The sequence below is a fragment of the Drosophila mojavensis genome, unplaced genomic scaffold, assembly GCF_018153725.1.
Source record: "Drosophila mojavensis isolate 15081-1352.22 unplaced genomic scaffold, ASM1815372v1 contig_277, whole genome shotgun sequence".
Taxonomy (NCBI): Eukaryota; Metazoa; Arthropoda; class Insecta; order Diptera; family Drosophilidae; genus Drosophila; species Drosophila mojavensis.
Window position 1 is genome coordinate 4,576,321 of NW_025318822.1, and position 15,308 is coordinate 4,591,628.

A 15,308-nucleotide genomic window follows, 5' to 3' on the forward strand; every position below is an offset into this window, starting at 1 on the left:
CTTCAGTTCACGCTGTTCCGCCCTCTGTTCGGCATGTACGGCTAACGTGCATCCGGCGCCACCGAGAGGGCAACATCTCTCCGGCATCATATTTTGCATGGTTCGTTTAACATTCTTTACAACAATGCCACAACAGACAACAAAGCCAAGCTAAGCAGATGCCGCCGACTGTGCTCAACTGCAATAGTCACAGAGATTGCAGCACATAGACATACTACAAATATGTAACTACACTTGGAGAAATGTAGGAATATATAACTGGTACAAATTTCAGAATTTCATGAATCTCTATGCACAATAAACTTCCGAGATATGCAATTTATAAGTAAATTAATTGAAAAATGATTTTTTTTTTAACTTCCATCATACTTATATAAAAATGTACACCTAGAGATTTTCTGAAATAATTAATAAAAAAAAAATAATATAAAAAAAAAAAAAAATTTTTGTTTTATTTTAGGAATAAACAAAAATACTTCAGGTCAATTCATATTGAATTGGGAATCATTTAACAAAAGTTACTTAGTAAGAAACTTGTATATGATTCTATCCCTAGTTTTCTCCGAGTGTTCAATTTCAGTCAGTTTGTCAAAGTCTGCAGCAGCTATAAGCCTTTTTTTTAGCGTATAATATGAAAACTGAAGACTGAAATTGATTTGATTTCATGCTTGGAAATAACTATTTCGGGGTTGAGACAATGAGTCAAAATGTGCTCGGTTTATATGAGATGAGCAGTGGGTTAAGGCAATTGAACAGTGCTGTCCAGCAATAACGTCTGTGCATATATCTTTCTAACTTTATATTTCTTCAAGTATTTTATTATATGCATCTACTTATTATATAAATTTATGTATAAATATGTTAATATATGTACATATATTTATGTATATTTTGCACTGTATATTTTTATATAAATTTTGACATCTCAATGCGAGGTGCAACCACTGTGCACTCTAATGCCATTGTGTGTGTTTTTTATTTCGTTTCTAAACATATTTGCACAGCTGCAATTGCTCCAGCTTGTGCATTGTGCTGCGCCAGCTGTTGTGCCAATATACGCTTTGTCTTAACTGAGTTTTACGGCTTGACTCGCCGCACACAGAGTGCAAGAGCTGAAAAGATGACGCTGCACATGGTTTTTACTATTACCATTACTATATTAAATATTTTACTACTACTACTATATATTTATTATTAATGACTCTCTCTTTCTCTTTCTCTCGCTCTTCTGTTGCAGGTTCCATCATGTTTCATGTGCGCCGCCGTCCGGCAGATTCGCAGCCGCGACGCCGCAAGAAAAAGCCATTGGGCGCTGCAAACGGTGCAAATCACATGTCCGGCGATCGCGAAGGACCCGTCCTTGTCGAAGTGACGCACAGCGGCGATGGGGGTCGACGCATTAAGCTGGGCAGCGATCCGGTCGAGGTTGGGTCAGCGAACACCAATTGCCTGCAGCTCTTCGGTCCCTCCATACAGCCGAGGCATTGTCTCATCTCGCTGCTGGAGGGCGTTTGCACGGTGACGCCTCTGCACACGGACGCGCTGACCTTCGTCAACGGACATCACATTAGCCAGCCAACCATATTGCATGTGAGTAGACATTTTCGTCTTAATTTGTAACTAATTTCGTGCGGTATGAGGTCACAACTAATTAACATGCTGACATGCACTAATTTGTAAACATTTCCTTTTAGTGTGGTTGGCTCTTTATCTTTCTCTCTCTCTCTCTCTCTCTCTCTCTCTCTCTCTCTTTGTCATATGTGGCGTATACGCATTTTATTTGTCTTGCCTTTTTTTTTTTTTTTTTGGCAAAACGACAATGTTTTGTACTTTGCGCTGTCAACCTTGACCCAGTGAAAGTTTCGGCTTTTGTTGCCAGCTTTCCGCTGCTGCTCTTCCTGTTTCAGCATCCTGTTACTCGACCTCCTCCTTCAATTACTACTGCTGCTGCTGCTGCTACAGCTACTGCTGTCTGTTGGCATTTGTCACGCAATTCCATTTCCCATTTACAGCATTTGCCGTACAGGCTTTTCGCATTTTAATGCCCATGTTAATGGTCATGACGACAGTGCAGCAAAACGAAAGAGATTCTCTCGTCCAAATAATATAAGCCAAGTGTCCACTAAAGTACGGCAATTCGTTATTGTAACAGCTAAGAGAAACAGTTGGCAGTAAGCAAAGACATTTTCTAAAGATAAAATAAAAAGGAATTGCCAAAATGAAATCTAGTTGAGACGGGCTTATGCAAGGATAACACGTTAGAGTACAGTTGAAGCACTGCGAATTCAGGGAATATTTATTTCTTGTTTGTTAAGTTAATTGCTAGAGATTGCGAGCAAAAGTTAGTCAAGCATAAAAGTGTTTAAATTTTCAAAATGTTAAATGTTTAATAATCAGTAATTTAATTATTTTAATTTAATTAATAACATTATAAAATCATGTTGCAGATTTTTCATAAAGTCTACCACTTCGATAAACTGCTGAGTATTGAAAAAAAAACTGTTAGTTCTCTTTTCAAGCTTGTGAGCTCTAACAACGATTTTTGTTGGGGAAATTAAATTTTGTTTGTGCATTAAAAATAGGTTTTTTTTATTTTTATTTATTTTTTGATGGGTTTTGTGCTGCACAAGCCTTCGCTGCTCAAGTTCATTATCAGCAGTTGTAGTTCGTTTCTGTGATTTGCCGTAGTCGAGCGCAGGTTTTCGATGCTCAGAACAACAGAAAGAGCGTTTGGGGCGCAGTTGATTTATCTTTTGTTTTGAAAACTTTTTGACGCACACAAAACACAAACAGAATAACAACAACGAAGCGAATTAAGTTGATTCTGCGTTCTCACGCATTTCGCCAAATGCACAACCAACAACAGCAACAACAATAACAGCAACAACAAATTTACTGTGCGCAGTGTAAAAACTTTTCTGACTTTCCGCTTGATGAATTCGAAGCCAAATAAACAAAAGCAAACTTGATGGCGCCCCCATAGCCCATCGACAGAGTCAGGCAGAGACACTGACAGAGACAGAGGCAGAGAAAGAGAGAGAGAGAGAGAGGGAGGGAGGGAGACAGACAGATAGTACCCCCATTCAACCACTTGAGATAAGCCTCAAATGTTGGGCAATAACGTCAAACTGTCTCCAGAGACTCTTGTAGAGATGTGAGGGGGTGGGAGCGAGGGGAGACGTGTGTAAAAGTTAGCTAAACATTAATTTTGTGTAATTCACTGAACAAAATTTATCTTTTACACTCTCTATACACTGTTCGATGTGTCAAGAGAAGCATATAGGTATGTACATGTGCATATATAGAACTTTGATTATAGATTTTCATGTTTACAAGATTTGAGTTTAAAAATTAATATATTACGGGTCAAGAGTAAAAAAGAGCGTGTAATTGAAATGAATTTTTAATTTCTACAGACTTAAAGCAATTGAAGTAAATAAATTAGGAATATTGGAGATGATATACAACATGTTGCGTTAGAGTTTAACAGCCAAAGTTATAGTACTTACAGTCTATTGAAGATTATCAATATAAAAGCTTATATTGATATTACGAGAGGAGGAGTAACATGAGAGGAAAATACAGATACATTTGCTTTAGCTTTAGCTGGAGTTTTAATATATAAATTGTTTTTAATTTTACTTAAAATATAATCATATATAAGCTAATTATCTGTACATATTTCTATAAAATGTGATATCGATATTGTCTGTTATCCATGTCTTCTACTTAATCAAATTATTGGCATTGCCTAAGCTTTCATTCTAGAGTATCTCATAGTCGCTTACTACATTTATTTTTTATCTCAATATGAATTTTTGGGTTGGCATTCAATTGGCAAATTGAATTCAGTTTCGGTTCATTGAACCCAAATAAAAAAAATTCACAAATCTAAAATGGAGAATATTTGCTGAAAAAAATATAAAAAGAAAGAACAGTTTGAAAATGTTTTCAACAATTTTCCCCGATTAAAGAAAAAATGTTCACAAATCGAAATGAACAACAATAGCGCTATTTGACAACAATTGACAAACTGAATGGCTGTGCGCATATGCCTCATCGATTTGAAGGGCATTTGAAAAGGGGGGCGTCTCTATCGATGACACCAAGTTTCGAAACGCCCCACATATTTTCCAATCGGCATTTTCGAATCTTTGCAGTGCCACGGCAACTGTCAATGCGTAAGCACGCGCTGTGATTAAATAGCTGATGTTGTTTTTGTTTTCGTTTTTTAATTAATTATGTTAATCGGTGCATAATTTAATTAAAGTACTTAATCGCCACTGATGCAAAGTGAATTGAATAATGTAATTGAAATGCTTGAAATGCGTGCCACAATTAAACCATATACATTATGCGTGTCTGTCCGTGTTTACAATATGCACAATTAATGGGCACTTAAACTGTCTTTTGCAGAACGGTTCGGTTGTCATGTTCGGACGTGTCGCCTCGTATCGATTCCTGGACTCGCCCACAGATGGACGCTATAATCTGGCCCTCTCGCAATCCCAGCTGGACTCGGCCTGCCTCTACGAAAGGTGAGTGTGCAACGTGTATTTCACAGATATAGATAATCAATGCTGCGCTTTAATTTGTGTGTTGTCTAATTTAATTTTATAAAATTATATTGTGCTTCATGGCTTTTATGAAAGTTCATTAAAGAATTTGAGAGAACAGCGACATTAGTTTAATTGAGAAGCAAACAACCTTAATTTGCTACCTTTTTCAATTTGAGATTTCGATTAAACGAGTTTCTTAAATGAACCAGTAGACAGGTACAGAGATCAGTGATCAGTGATCAATGTTCTTTTTAGTTCAGTTCTTGAATCATACTATTAATGCCGAGCTATTTAAATGAACTATAATTACTATAAGATTTACATATATGATTTTCCAGAGCAATAAGTTCTTTTGAACTATTCTAAGTTCATAGCTCAGAAGGTTCACTTAAGTTATTTAATTTTCATTTACAATAAATTCGTTTGAGCTATTTCGTAATTTTAAAGGACTCTATTAAGTTATCTGCTGTTGATGCACAAGAAGTTCTAGGAAACTTTCTAAGCCTTTTCAACCATAACTTCCATTAAATTTTAATATTAATTTTCAATAAAAACAGATTCGAGCTGTAGCCGAACTAACTGAACTGAACTAGTGAATATAATGATCTATATAGTTAAGGACTCAAGGGTGAATGAATTAAATTGACCTTTAAATTGGATAAGAATTCTCCAGTTTCAATTTCTCTCAAAATTTCTTGCATTCATTTGTCGCATTGATGCGAATTCATTGTGATTCGTTCTTTTTTTTTTAATTTCATATATTTTATGTTGGCGCCTCTTGTGGCTTTTTGTTTTTTACGTGCTGTTTGTTTTTATTGTTTGTGTACAACATTAATCCTGCCATGCACCACACACACACACATACCAACACCAATACACTCACACACACACTCACAAACACCATCGCAACAATAACAAACGTAAAACAACAAATGGGACTTTAGTCGCTCGCCCACGTCTCCGGGCTCTTGGAACGATGAGGATGGAGCACTTAGTTCGGTGAGTAGCTGGATAGCTAGTCGAGAAACAAACGGGAATCAAGCAACTCTATTTCTCTCTTGTTTCATTCAGACGCAGAAGAGCGAATATGAGCATAATCAGCAGCTGAATCAAAGCAACGCTGGCTTCCACAGCAGCTCAGCAGACCCGCACGCGCTCCGAGATGTGGTGGACAGCAAACATGGCAGCCAGGAGCAGCAGCAGCAGCAGCAGCAACAGTTGTCCAACCCTGGTGGCAATTATGATGGTCAAAGCTTAGAAGGTAATCTGGAGAATGAAATCAAGTCCATATCGAGCATGAAATCGAATGGCTCCAACAGTCAGGACAGGTAAGCAAAATGTTGAATGCAGCTTAACAGAAAACTTTCTCAATAAATCTCTTGAAACAGCCAAACTAAATACACTCTCAAAACACACACACATACACAAAGTACACCTTTATGTATCACCTGTGCATTTCATTTATGTTTGTGTGCGCTTGTATTTGATATTTGATATTAAATTTCTTTACATTTAATATTTATATATATTATGTGTATGTGCTCTTTAATATGCGCTGCTTTACTAATATCTATCTATCTATCTATCTTTAACTTGACTTGGCTGAAACCCGCATTTAGATCGCCCAAATTGCCAGGTGCTGGCAGTCATTTGGCCGGCGCCGGCGGCAGCGGCTCGGCAGATGCCCAGGGTCAGGAGCCCATTTTGCCCGCTGTTCTCGAATTTCCCGAAACACATCAGGAGCACTTTCTGCGTCACATCATCACCGAACTGGATGTGAATGTGCCGCACTTCAAGCTGGCGCCCGTCTATTCGCTCTACCTGTGTGCCAGGTAAGTAATTGCTTTTATAACTGTTTGATGTTTGCCTGACCACTTTATCTCTGTATGTGTGCTTTATGTGCTGGATTGCGAGCTTTGCTAACTTTTATTGATGTTTAATATTGCAATATATATAAAGAGATATATCTTTATATATGCATATGAATGAATAATTGACAATAATAATATATAAATATAATGTTAACATATGTTTGTGAATCAATTGTATATTTCAACAGCTGAAGTCGCATTCTTACATCAGTATTAGATAATCCTATTGATTTTGCTTTAGTCTTTGCCAGATTGAATAAGGAAAGAATATGAATTCTTAGCATTTTTTAATGAGTATTTAATTAAAAAATAAATAAATAAAAAATAGCTTTAGTATTTTTGTTCAAACTATGGAAAAGCTAGCCAGCTGTTATGCTTATCAGAACTATCCCAACTCCAATAAGAATCAATTCATGCCAGATTATGCAAGCTTTGTTGGCATTCAGATTATATTTATTTGATAATCAAAGTTTGTTAAGCTAATAGGATTAACTGAGTTGGCAAAAATGCCGCAGCTGAGCAGTTATAATTATAATTATGCAGCAGTAGAGGTAGATTATGAATTTCGTTCTCTTGACATTCGAATTTTGTTTTTAAATATTTAAAACAAGCAATTAGGCTAAATAATATAATTTCAATTAGAACTAGAATATGCCAATTGGAACTAATATCTGGTTTGGCTTCATTTCTTTAATATCAAGTCATTTGTATAGTTTTATAATATAGAGATTCATTTTAAATGCCTTAAGGAAGTTAGCTCAAACAACTTCACAATTAATCTTTAACATTCGCTTATTCACACATCCATTCCAAAAGCTTCATTTCATCTTAGGCCACGTCAGGACTAAGCCATATTGTTGAGATCAACCTGACTAATGTGTGTCCTTTACATGAATTGACTTGGCTGCTCGGAGCAGAGGCTGTCAGTGTGATTCCAATGGCTGAATTCCCCAACTGTGTTTGAGCCAATATCAACAATTCATTATCAATTATGATGATTTATCTCGACTGCTGACCCAATTTGTGCGCTATTAATATTAATGCTGGCGTCTGTCGGCCAGCGGACTGAGTGGGCAGCAGTGGAGGGTTTCGACTGTAAACACAGGAAATTGCAACGCTGTGGCAGCCACACGTTGCCATTGCCCAAACGCCAGTCGATGGCAGCTCGGATGATGCTTGACAAGGCCACAAAAATGTAGAGCGTATGAAATAAATATTTCGAAATTCATGCCAGCCATGAAAAATTCAATCAAATGATACATCCCAGTTTTGAGCCTTCACAATCTTTCCTGTGCAATTTTTGACAGATTTCGGTTGACATTAAATATTAAAGCAATTCGAATCATAAATGTGGGAAAATATGGCACAAACTATGCCGAAAAACTAAGATGTATGTATATATTTTGATAGATAGACAGACAGATGTATAAAAATAGAGCAAGGATTAAAAGTTTGGCGTATAACTGTTTTGTAAACTCCAAAGAATAGTTTGTATCAAGCTTATATAATATAGAAAATAGAGAGATCCTATATAAAAATTTATTAATTAATATCAACTCGATAGCCCTTTGACTCGTACAGAAATGCTATATACTCCACACTGCGCATTACATTACAGGGTATCAGCATCAATAAGTCCCTTCGTTTGACCTTTTTGTAGCTGTTGATTAACATGAAATCCATCGGTTCTCGTTGCAGATATCGCGCCTCCACCCACTATCGTCCTGAGCTGCAGCCCACTGAGCGCGCCCACAAGCTAACCATATTCCTGCATCATGTGGCGAATCTGGTCTATGGTGTTGTGCAGGAGCAGTACACAGATCCACGTATACTCGCATTTTGGATGGCGAACAGTTCGGAGTTTCTGCATTTCCTCAAGTCGGATCGTCACATCAGCGCCTTTAGCGTGCAGGCGCAGGAGGTGCTCGCGGAGGCGGTGCAGACGGCATTTCGTAATCTGGTCAATTGCTTTCGCTTGGAGCTGTCGCAGACTCTGAATCAATTTCTCTCGGAGACGATTGATCATGATTCCGCGGCGGGTCTGGTGCTGACAGTGCTTGGCTCGGCGATGGCTCTGCTGCGGCGCTGTCGCGTGAATGCCGCCTTGACCATTCAGCTGTTCTCGCAGCTCTTCCACTACATCAATGTCATATGTTTCAATACGGTGAGCGGCGCTGGCAGGTGGACTCTAGATAGCCGCCAACAGGCCTCCATTTGCTCAGAACGAATTCAGCATTGATGAGTTTTCTCTCTTTCTCGCTTTCTCACTCATCTCTTAGATTGTGGCCAATTCGCACTTGTGCACCGCAGAGTGGGGCAAGGTGATGACGGAGCGCCTGCAGCTGTTGGAGCTGTGGGCTGAACGTCAGGGCCTGGAGCTGGCTGCTGATTGCCATCTGGCTAAGATCAATCAGTGCGCGCAATTCTTGCAGGCGCCCAAATCCTCTGTGGAGGAGATACAGCAATTGGCCTGCTCCTGCTTTCGGCTCAACTCCTTGCAAATGGGCGCACTGCTGCAGCAGGAGAAGATACCACGCAATCTAGTTGACACGGCCATACGCATGGCCGAATCGGTGGCCGATGAGCTGACGCGTGCCGATGGACGCGAGGTGCGACTGGAGGAATCACCCGAACTGCATTTAGCATTGCTGCTGCCCGACGACGGCTTCAGCTGTGACGTGGTGCGCGGCATACCCACCGGCTTGGTCGACTTTCTGAATCCCCTACAGCAGCAGGGCATGTGCCGGCTGGCTGCACAGCCCACCTCGATTGGACTCTGGACGGTCTATATGCATCAGTTTAATGTGAGTGACTAACGATTATGATTTATCCATAACGAAGAGCGATTGCTAATATTCCCGCTATCGCTTATCCAGCAGGCACGCAGCTCCAGTGCCATGTCGAACAAGCTGCCCCAGCCCGAGGTGCAGCTGATTAAGTTGCACAAGAACAGCAACGGCATGGGCCTGTCCATCGTTGCCGCCAAGGGCGCGGGCCAGGAGCGTCTGGGCATCTACATCAAGAGCGTCGTGCCAGGCGGCGCTGCCGATGCGGATGGCAGGCTACAGGCTGGCGATCAGCTGCTGCGTGTGGACGGACAGAGTCTGATTGGCATCACACAGGAGCGGTGAGTGTAGCGAAAGAGCAAGCCCAGACTCCATCGGTTATTTTATACCCTGTAATAATTGTACCTTTGCAGTGCTGCTGATTATTTGGTGCGCACGGGTCCCGTTGTCAGCTTGGAGGTGGCCAAACAGGGCGCCATTTATCATGGGCTGGCAACGCTGCTGCAGCAGCCCAGTCCCGTTATACAGCGTGGTGAGTAGCTGGAGCTCAGGCCACACCCAACCAATACAAACACAAACACACACATGCATACATACATTAGTCACACTAAACAAGGTGCTGGGTAGCTGCTAAAGAAACAGTATATAATATAATATAATATAAATAAAGAGTACACACTCGACAAACACACACGTATACTCACACACATACACAGACACACTCGAATACATAGAGACACTCATACACAAGATAGAGAATTTGATTCTCGCTCACTGTTGTGTAAGCTAATCCCCCCTATTCCTACGCATTCGCTCTTTAAACATGCTGCCAAAGAACCAACTAGTAGCAGCAGCAACTATTTGCAACTGCAACAACAACAACAACAACACCAACTGCAACAACGTCGCCATTCGTCGTACCAGCAGCAGGCGCGTTTTTACAACAACTCCATATCGGATGATAGTCTGAATCGTAGCCGCCGCGAGTCCTTTGCCTGCATGCGCTCCGTGTCGCCGCCCGTGCGTCGGCTGAGCGCCTCCTGCCTGCAGGAGGAGCTGTGCGCACTGGGCCATCAGTTGCACATTGATCCGAGGTACAGAGACACCCGACCCATCGCCCGCTCGGCCAGCAGTCTGTATCTGTCGAATGAACCAGCTGCTGGTTACTATCAGCCGCCAGTTGCGGCGCCGCATTTCAGTCCCATGCGTCCACTACGCCGCACACCGCCGCCTTCGATCTTTATTGAGGAGTACCAGGATGATCCGGCGCCAGCTGAGCCGGAGGCGCGTAATTCCCAGGAGTCTTTCACCAACTTTGCCAGCTACAGCGATGCCCATCAGCCGCTCAACGAGGAGAGCATTGCCTCCATGGCCGACTCGGGCGACATACCCTTCATAGACGACGAGGAGGAGCAACAACAGCAACCAGCGCTCGATCGGCAGCAGCAACAACGGCCCTGCTTCGCCAGCAGCAGCGGCAGCCATGCCACTCCCTCCTCCACGATAAAGCGCAACCCCGCCGCTGGCTATCGCAAAACGGTTAGCTTTGATCTCGAGCAGCAGCAGCCGCCGAGCGTGGCGCCCAGCATCGATCGCAAGTACCACACCCACGATGCCATCAGCAACTTCGCCATCAGCAACTCCTCGTCGGAGTCGCTGCTCGCCGAGCAGCAGGCGAACGAGCGCATGCCGCTCATACAGAAAATTCGACGGGAGCTAAACACGAAGCGTGCCACCAATTGCTCAGCGGTGGATTACAGCTCCGGTGGCTCCGGCTCCAATAGTCAACGTTCCTCCAGCGAGTCCATTGAGCGAATGCCGCTGCTGCGACAGCAGCAACAGCAACCGCAGCAACCGTCGCCGTGTCGACGTCAGCTGAACGCACAGCGTTCGCATAAAAGGTCAGGGCTCTCTGTCACAGCAGCAACAAGCACAATAACAACAACATCAACAGCAGCAGCAGCAGCTACAGCAGCAACTGTTGTTCCAATAGTCAGCATACAAGTTCCTAGTGACAGTTCCTGTGCTTGTTCCCGCACACAAAATGTACATAAAAGCAATAAATATTGTGCCAGCACAACTCTTAAGCCAAGCACTACTGAATTTTCCAGCAGCAGCAGCAGCAATTACGCCGTAGGCAGCACACGTCGCGCTTCCAGCCATACGAATCTCAGTCCCAGTTTCCTTTCACCCCTTGGCCAGGGCAAGGTGCGCGAAATGGCGGCCTATTTGAATGCCCAGCACAGTTTGATGCCCAGCAGCAAATCCAAATCCAAATCAACATCGGCCCTGGTCGTCGCAGAGCGTCCAAAGCTCACACAGAACGAACAGGGCGACATACTCAAGCAGCTGAGGGAATGGAGTCTGTTTGGCAGCGCGGGCAAGGATTACAATATAGAGCTACCACAGAAGCCGCAGCAGCAGCAGCAGCAGTCGCAGTCGCAGCTGAGCTGTGATTGCCCTTGTTGCGCGCATTGCCGGCCTGCAGCAGCTAACACCAGCAGCAGCAACAGCAACAATGACAACAGCAGCGTTACAGCCACTTTCAAGTGTTATGACAGTTGCCAGGAGGCAGACAAGGAGCCACTTGCTTCCACGCGAGCCCCGCCCCACTCCCAGTCACATGCCCAGTCCTTGGCTTTGGCACGTCAGCTGCCCTGTCGCCGCAGCGTCATGTGCAACAATCGTCAGTCTCATAGCGTGCGACAAATGAAACGCAACAAGCAGCAGCGACAAAAGCAACGCCCCCAACACTTTCAGCATCAGCATCAACAGACCCGCCAGCACCACCATCATCATCAACACCACCACCACCGCCACCACCATCGCCATCATCATCAGCAACAGCAACAGCCACCCGCCTCACCGCCCTCCACAGCCAAATTGCTGCTGTCCTTAGCCAGCAGCAGCAGCAACAGCAACAACGATTGCAACTGCAGCTGCAGCGATGAGGAGAACGATGATGAATCATACTCCTATTCCTGTTCCTCCTCCGATTGCCTGTGCGACAACGATACTAATGCCGATGCTGCAGATGCTGCGGCCGGGCCAGAAACTGGGCAACGAATGGGACCAAATGCAACAACGATTTGCTGCTCCACCCACAGATGACCATCCAAATGTCATGCACCGAGGTTCTACTTCTACTTGTTGTTCTATATTTTGATTTATCTAGTTCAGTTTATATATTTTCATATGTCATTTGATTGCCACGCAATTTGTTATTGATTAGAAATTGAGATAGAAAATTTGTGGATATTTTATTGCTGCTGATATTCAATATAAATATATATTTATTATATATTATTTATATATTGTTAAAGAAAGAAAATGGCATCATCTTTATAATTGCTGTATGTCTGCCCATTTTAGTTAGTCGCTCACTTTTAGAGCTTTTTACTACAGGCAGTCAAACTATATGAATCAAATTGATCTGCTATATTATATAGCTGATAATTCTATATAAAAATCTCCTATATCCTTCAATATATATATTTTACAAGCTTATAAATTGGGCTTTTTTATGGTCTTAATTGATACTTTCTCTATATCTTCTTGAAATTGAACATGTTTAAGAACTTCTGCATTATAGTTCCATAAAATTAATACATATATTGTATAGAATGTCTTTAATATTGCATATTTCCACTTTATATCGTATATATTGTTACATGCAGAGTAATTTAGCTTCGTGCTTTCAACATCCTAAATGTCAGAATATATAATAAAGAAATACATTATAGATATTTATGATATATACACAAGAGTATTTAAATTTGGCTTTGCTTTTAGATTATTGAGCCTTCAGTTCGTTATTCAATTGTAGTTTTCCATTAATATATATAATATTTTATTGTTATATAATATTCTATACAAATACTAAAGTATTATTGTTATATTTAAGGATTTCATTTCGCTTTAACAATTCGTAGGTTTCTCCACTCGACGCTTTTTATTTCAGCCTTTAAAAAATGTTCCTGTTTCTTGTTTTAAAATGTAAAATTAAAAATGCACGTTGTTGTTGTTGTTACCCCATTATTATTATTATTTAAGCTGAATACAATTTATTTACAATCTGTTTTTTATGCGCGCAAGCGACAGCCACATTTGTTGTATTTAAATTATTTATTCGCGCTTTATATTGTCATTTGATTTGATTTGGGTTTTTCATAGCTGTAATTGTAGCTCTAGCTGTAGTTGTATTTGTATTTGTATTTGTGTTTGCATATGTTAATTACATTTTGTATGCACAATGCATTAAAATTGATTACATTTGCTCAAACACACACACACACACTCACACACATCCACACACTCCCACATACGCACATAAATAATGAGTTGGTTGCCTACTCTGATGATTACTAAACCGAATCTATCTATCTATCTCTTTGCCCATCTTTCAACAACTGCACCATTACCCTGTCCTGCAAAACTAATCAAATGGATTATGGTTACGGATCGTCAGGTAATCGCCGCATGTCCGAGCGCGATTTGAGTCGCATGGGCGGGGCCGAGTCGTCCAAGTCATTGGGCGGCATTGGCGGCCCGCTCATCGCCAATAGCCATACGAGTCACAGTCTCAATCAGCACTTAAATCTGAGCAATAGCAACATCAACAGTAGCCAAGCACACAGTCACAACAGCAACAGCAACAGCAACATGGGCAACAGCAACAACATCATGAATCCCTTAGCTGCACACCTATCCTCCAATAGCAAATCGGTGCCGGCCCTGCATCATCACACGGGATCTGGCAACATATGTAAGTGTGTCTGCTAAATCCTACTTCAGTCCGCCCCAAGCACAATTCGCTTGCATCAATGTTGTTTGCTCTTTGCGCTTTGTTCTTTGCTCTAATTGACTTCTCTCTTAACCCTCTACCATCCCTCCTTCGCAGCGCTGGCCAATTCCAAGTCACGGAGCACGCACAGCTTGCATAACAATGGAGGTCAGCCAAATGGCAGTCACACTAATCCCAATCTGAATCCGAATCCGAATGCAAATGGAAATGGCAACGAGCAAGGCTTCTACCAGAATTTAAGCGTGTATCGTGCACAGAATCAAAGTCAACCAATTTTGAACGAACGGTAAGTGGTGCAAATAATTTCAATTTACTAAGATGTATAATAAACTATAGATAAAGTGAGATATATAGAAAGACGAGCAGTTAGAGAACGATCAACTCTGATATAGATTTCAAATTGTGCACTTAGAGAGAGATAAATACTGAAGTTTGTTTCTGATTAATTTATTAAAATAAATGTTAAGGGTATATTAAATCAGATGTGCGATATTAAAATCAGAGTTTGACTTGTAATAGATTTTGTTAAAATATTTTGGGTACAAGTAATCTATGAACGAATCTACAGCTTAACTTGAAATTTAAACAATTTACTGATTTATTCAAGATTTACTACAACTAAAATGCTGTAATGCTTACTATTTAATTTAAAAAAGATAGTAATTGATTTTATATTTATATAAATATAGTATTTTTCTAGTCAGTAGATGCTGCACAGTTACATTAAATAGTTGTGTCATAAATAATCATTGAACTAGTACATCATATGCTACTTGATGCTAATGATTCATGTATATTTAAATATATTATATATATATTATATATCAACTAGCATATAATGTACTAGAATACGAACTATCATTAACTATCGTATGATGTTTATACTAGTCCAATTACAAATGAATATAGCTAGTGATTGATGACTTTAAACTTATCATGTATAGATAATGTATAGCACTTATATATATGTATGTACTACTGAATATTAGAGTGATATAATAACCTTATAGGACTTGAGAACTAGTACGTATCATACAGTTTTAGTCGTCTTTAAAGTCTTTTGTGACAGCAACTGTTGCTACCTCTTGAAGGTGTTGCTCTGTTGTTGCTTTGTTTCAAGTTGATTGCCTTAAAATACAAACTTGAACTTTTATAGGATGACATTACGTTTAAAGAAATTGCTTTGCGGCTTTATACCCATACAAAGTGAATATCAGCTGCTAGAAATGCGACATGTACGTGAGTTGATGTTGTTGTTGTATTATTGTTATTATTGTTATTGTTATTG

General features: G+C 40.8%; 1 protein-coding gene across 9 annotated transcripts in view; it reads left to right on the forward strand.

The window, feature by feature from the left end:
• Positions 1-15,308, forward strand: part of LOC6574364 (afadin) — a 55,416-nt gene that overhangs the window by 36,476 nt on the left and 3,632 nt on the right. For 2 of the 9 annotated variants that reach the window (XM_032728197.2, XM_032728203.2), the window contains 11 exons: positions 1,238-1,590; positions 4,417-4,538; positions 5,504-5,558; positions 5,631-5,887; positions 6,179-6,391; positions 8,129-8,594; positions 8,710-9,234; positions 9,307-9,557; positions 9,630-9,748; positions 13,685-13,981; positions 14,117-14,306. In XM_032728197.2, coding sequence (XP_032584088.2) covers positions 1,238-1,590; positions 4,417-4,538; positions 5,504-5,558; positions 5,631-5,887; positions 6,179-6,391; positions 8,129-8,594; positions 8,710-9,234; positions 9,307-9,557; positions 9,630-9,748; positions 13,685-13,981; positions 14,117-14,306 — 2,848 coding nt within the window. Of the gene's footprint in view, positions 1-1,237; positions 1,591-4,416; positions 4,539-5,503; positions 5,559-5,630; positions 5,888-6,178; positions 6,392-8,128; positions 8,595-8,709; positions 9,235-9,306; positions 9,558-9,629; positions 9,749-10,051; positions 12,351-13,684; positions 13,982-14,116; positions 14,307-15,308 lie in introns of those variants that run through there. The other 7 variants (XM_015167409.3, XM_032728206.2, XM_032728198.2 and 4 more) reach the window with 7 other exon arrangements.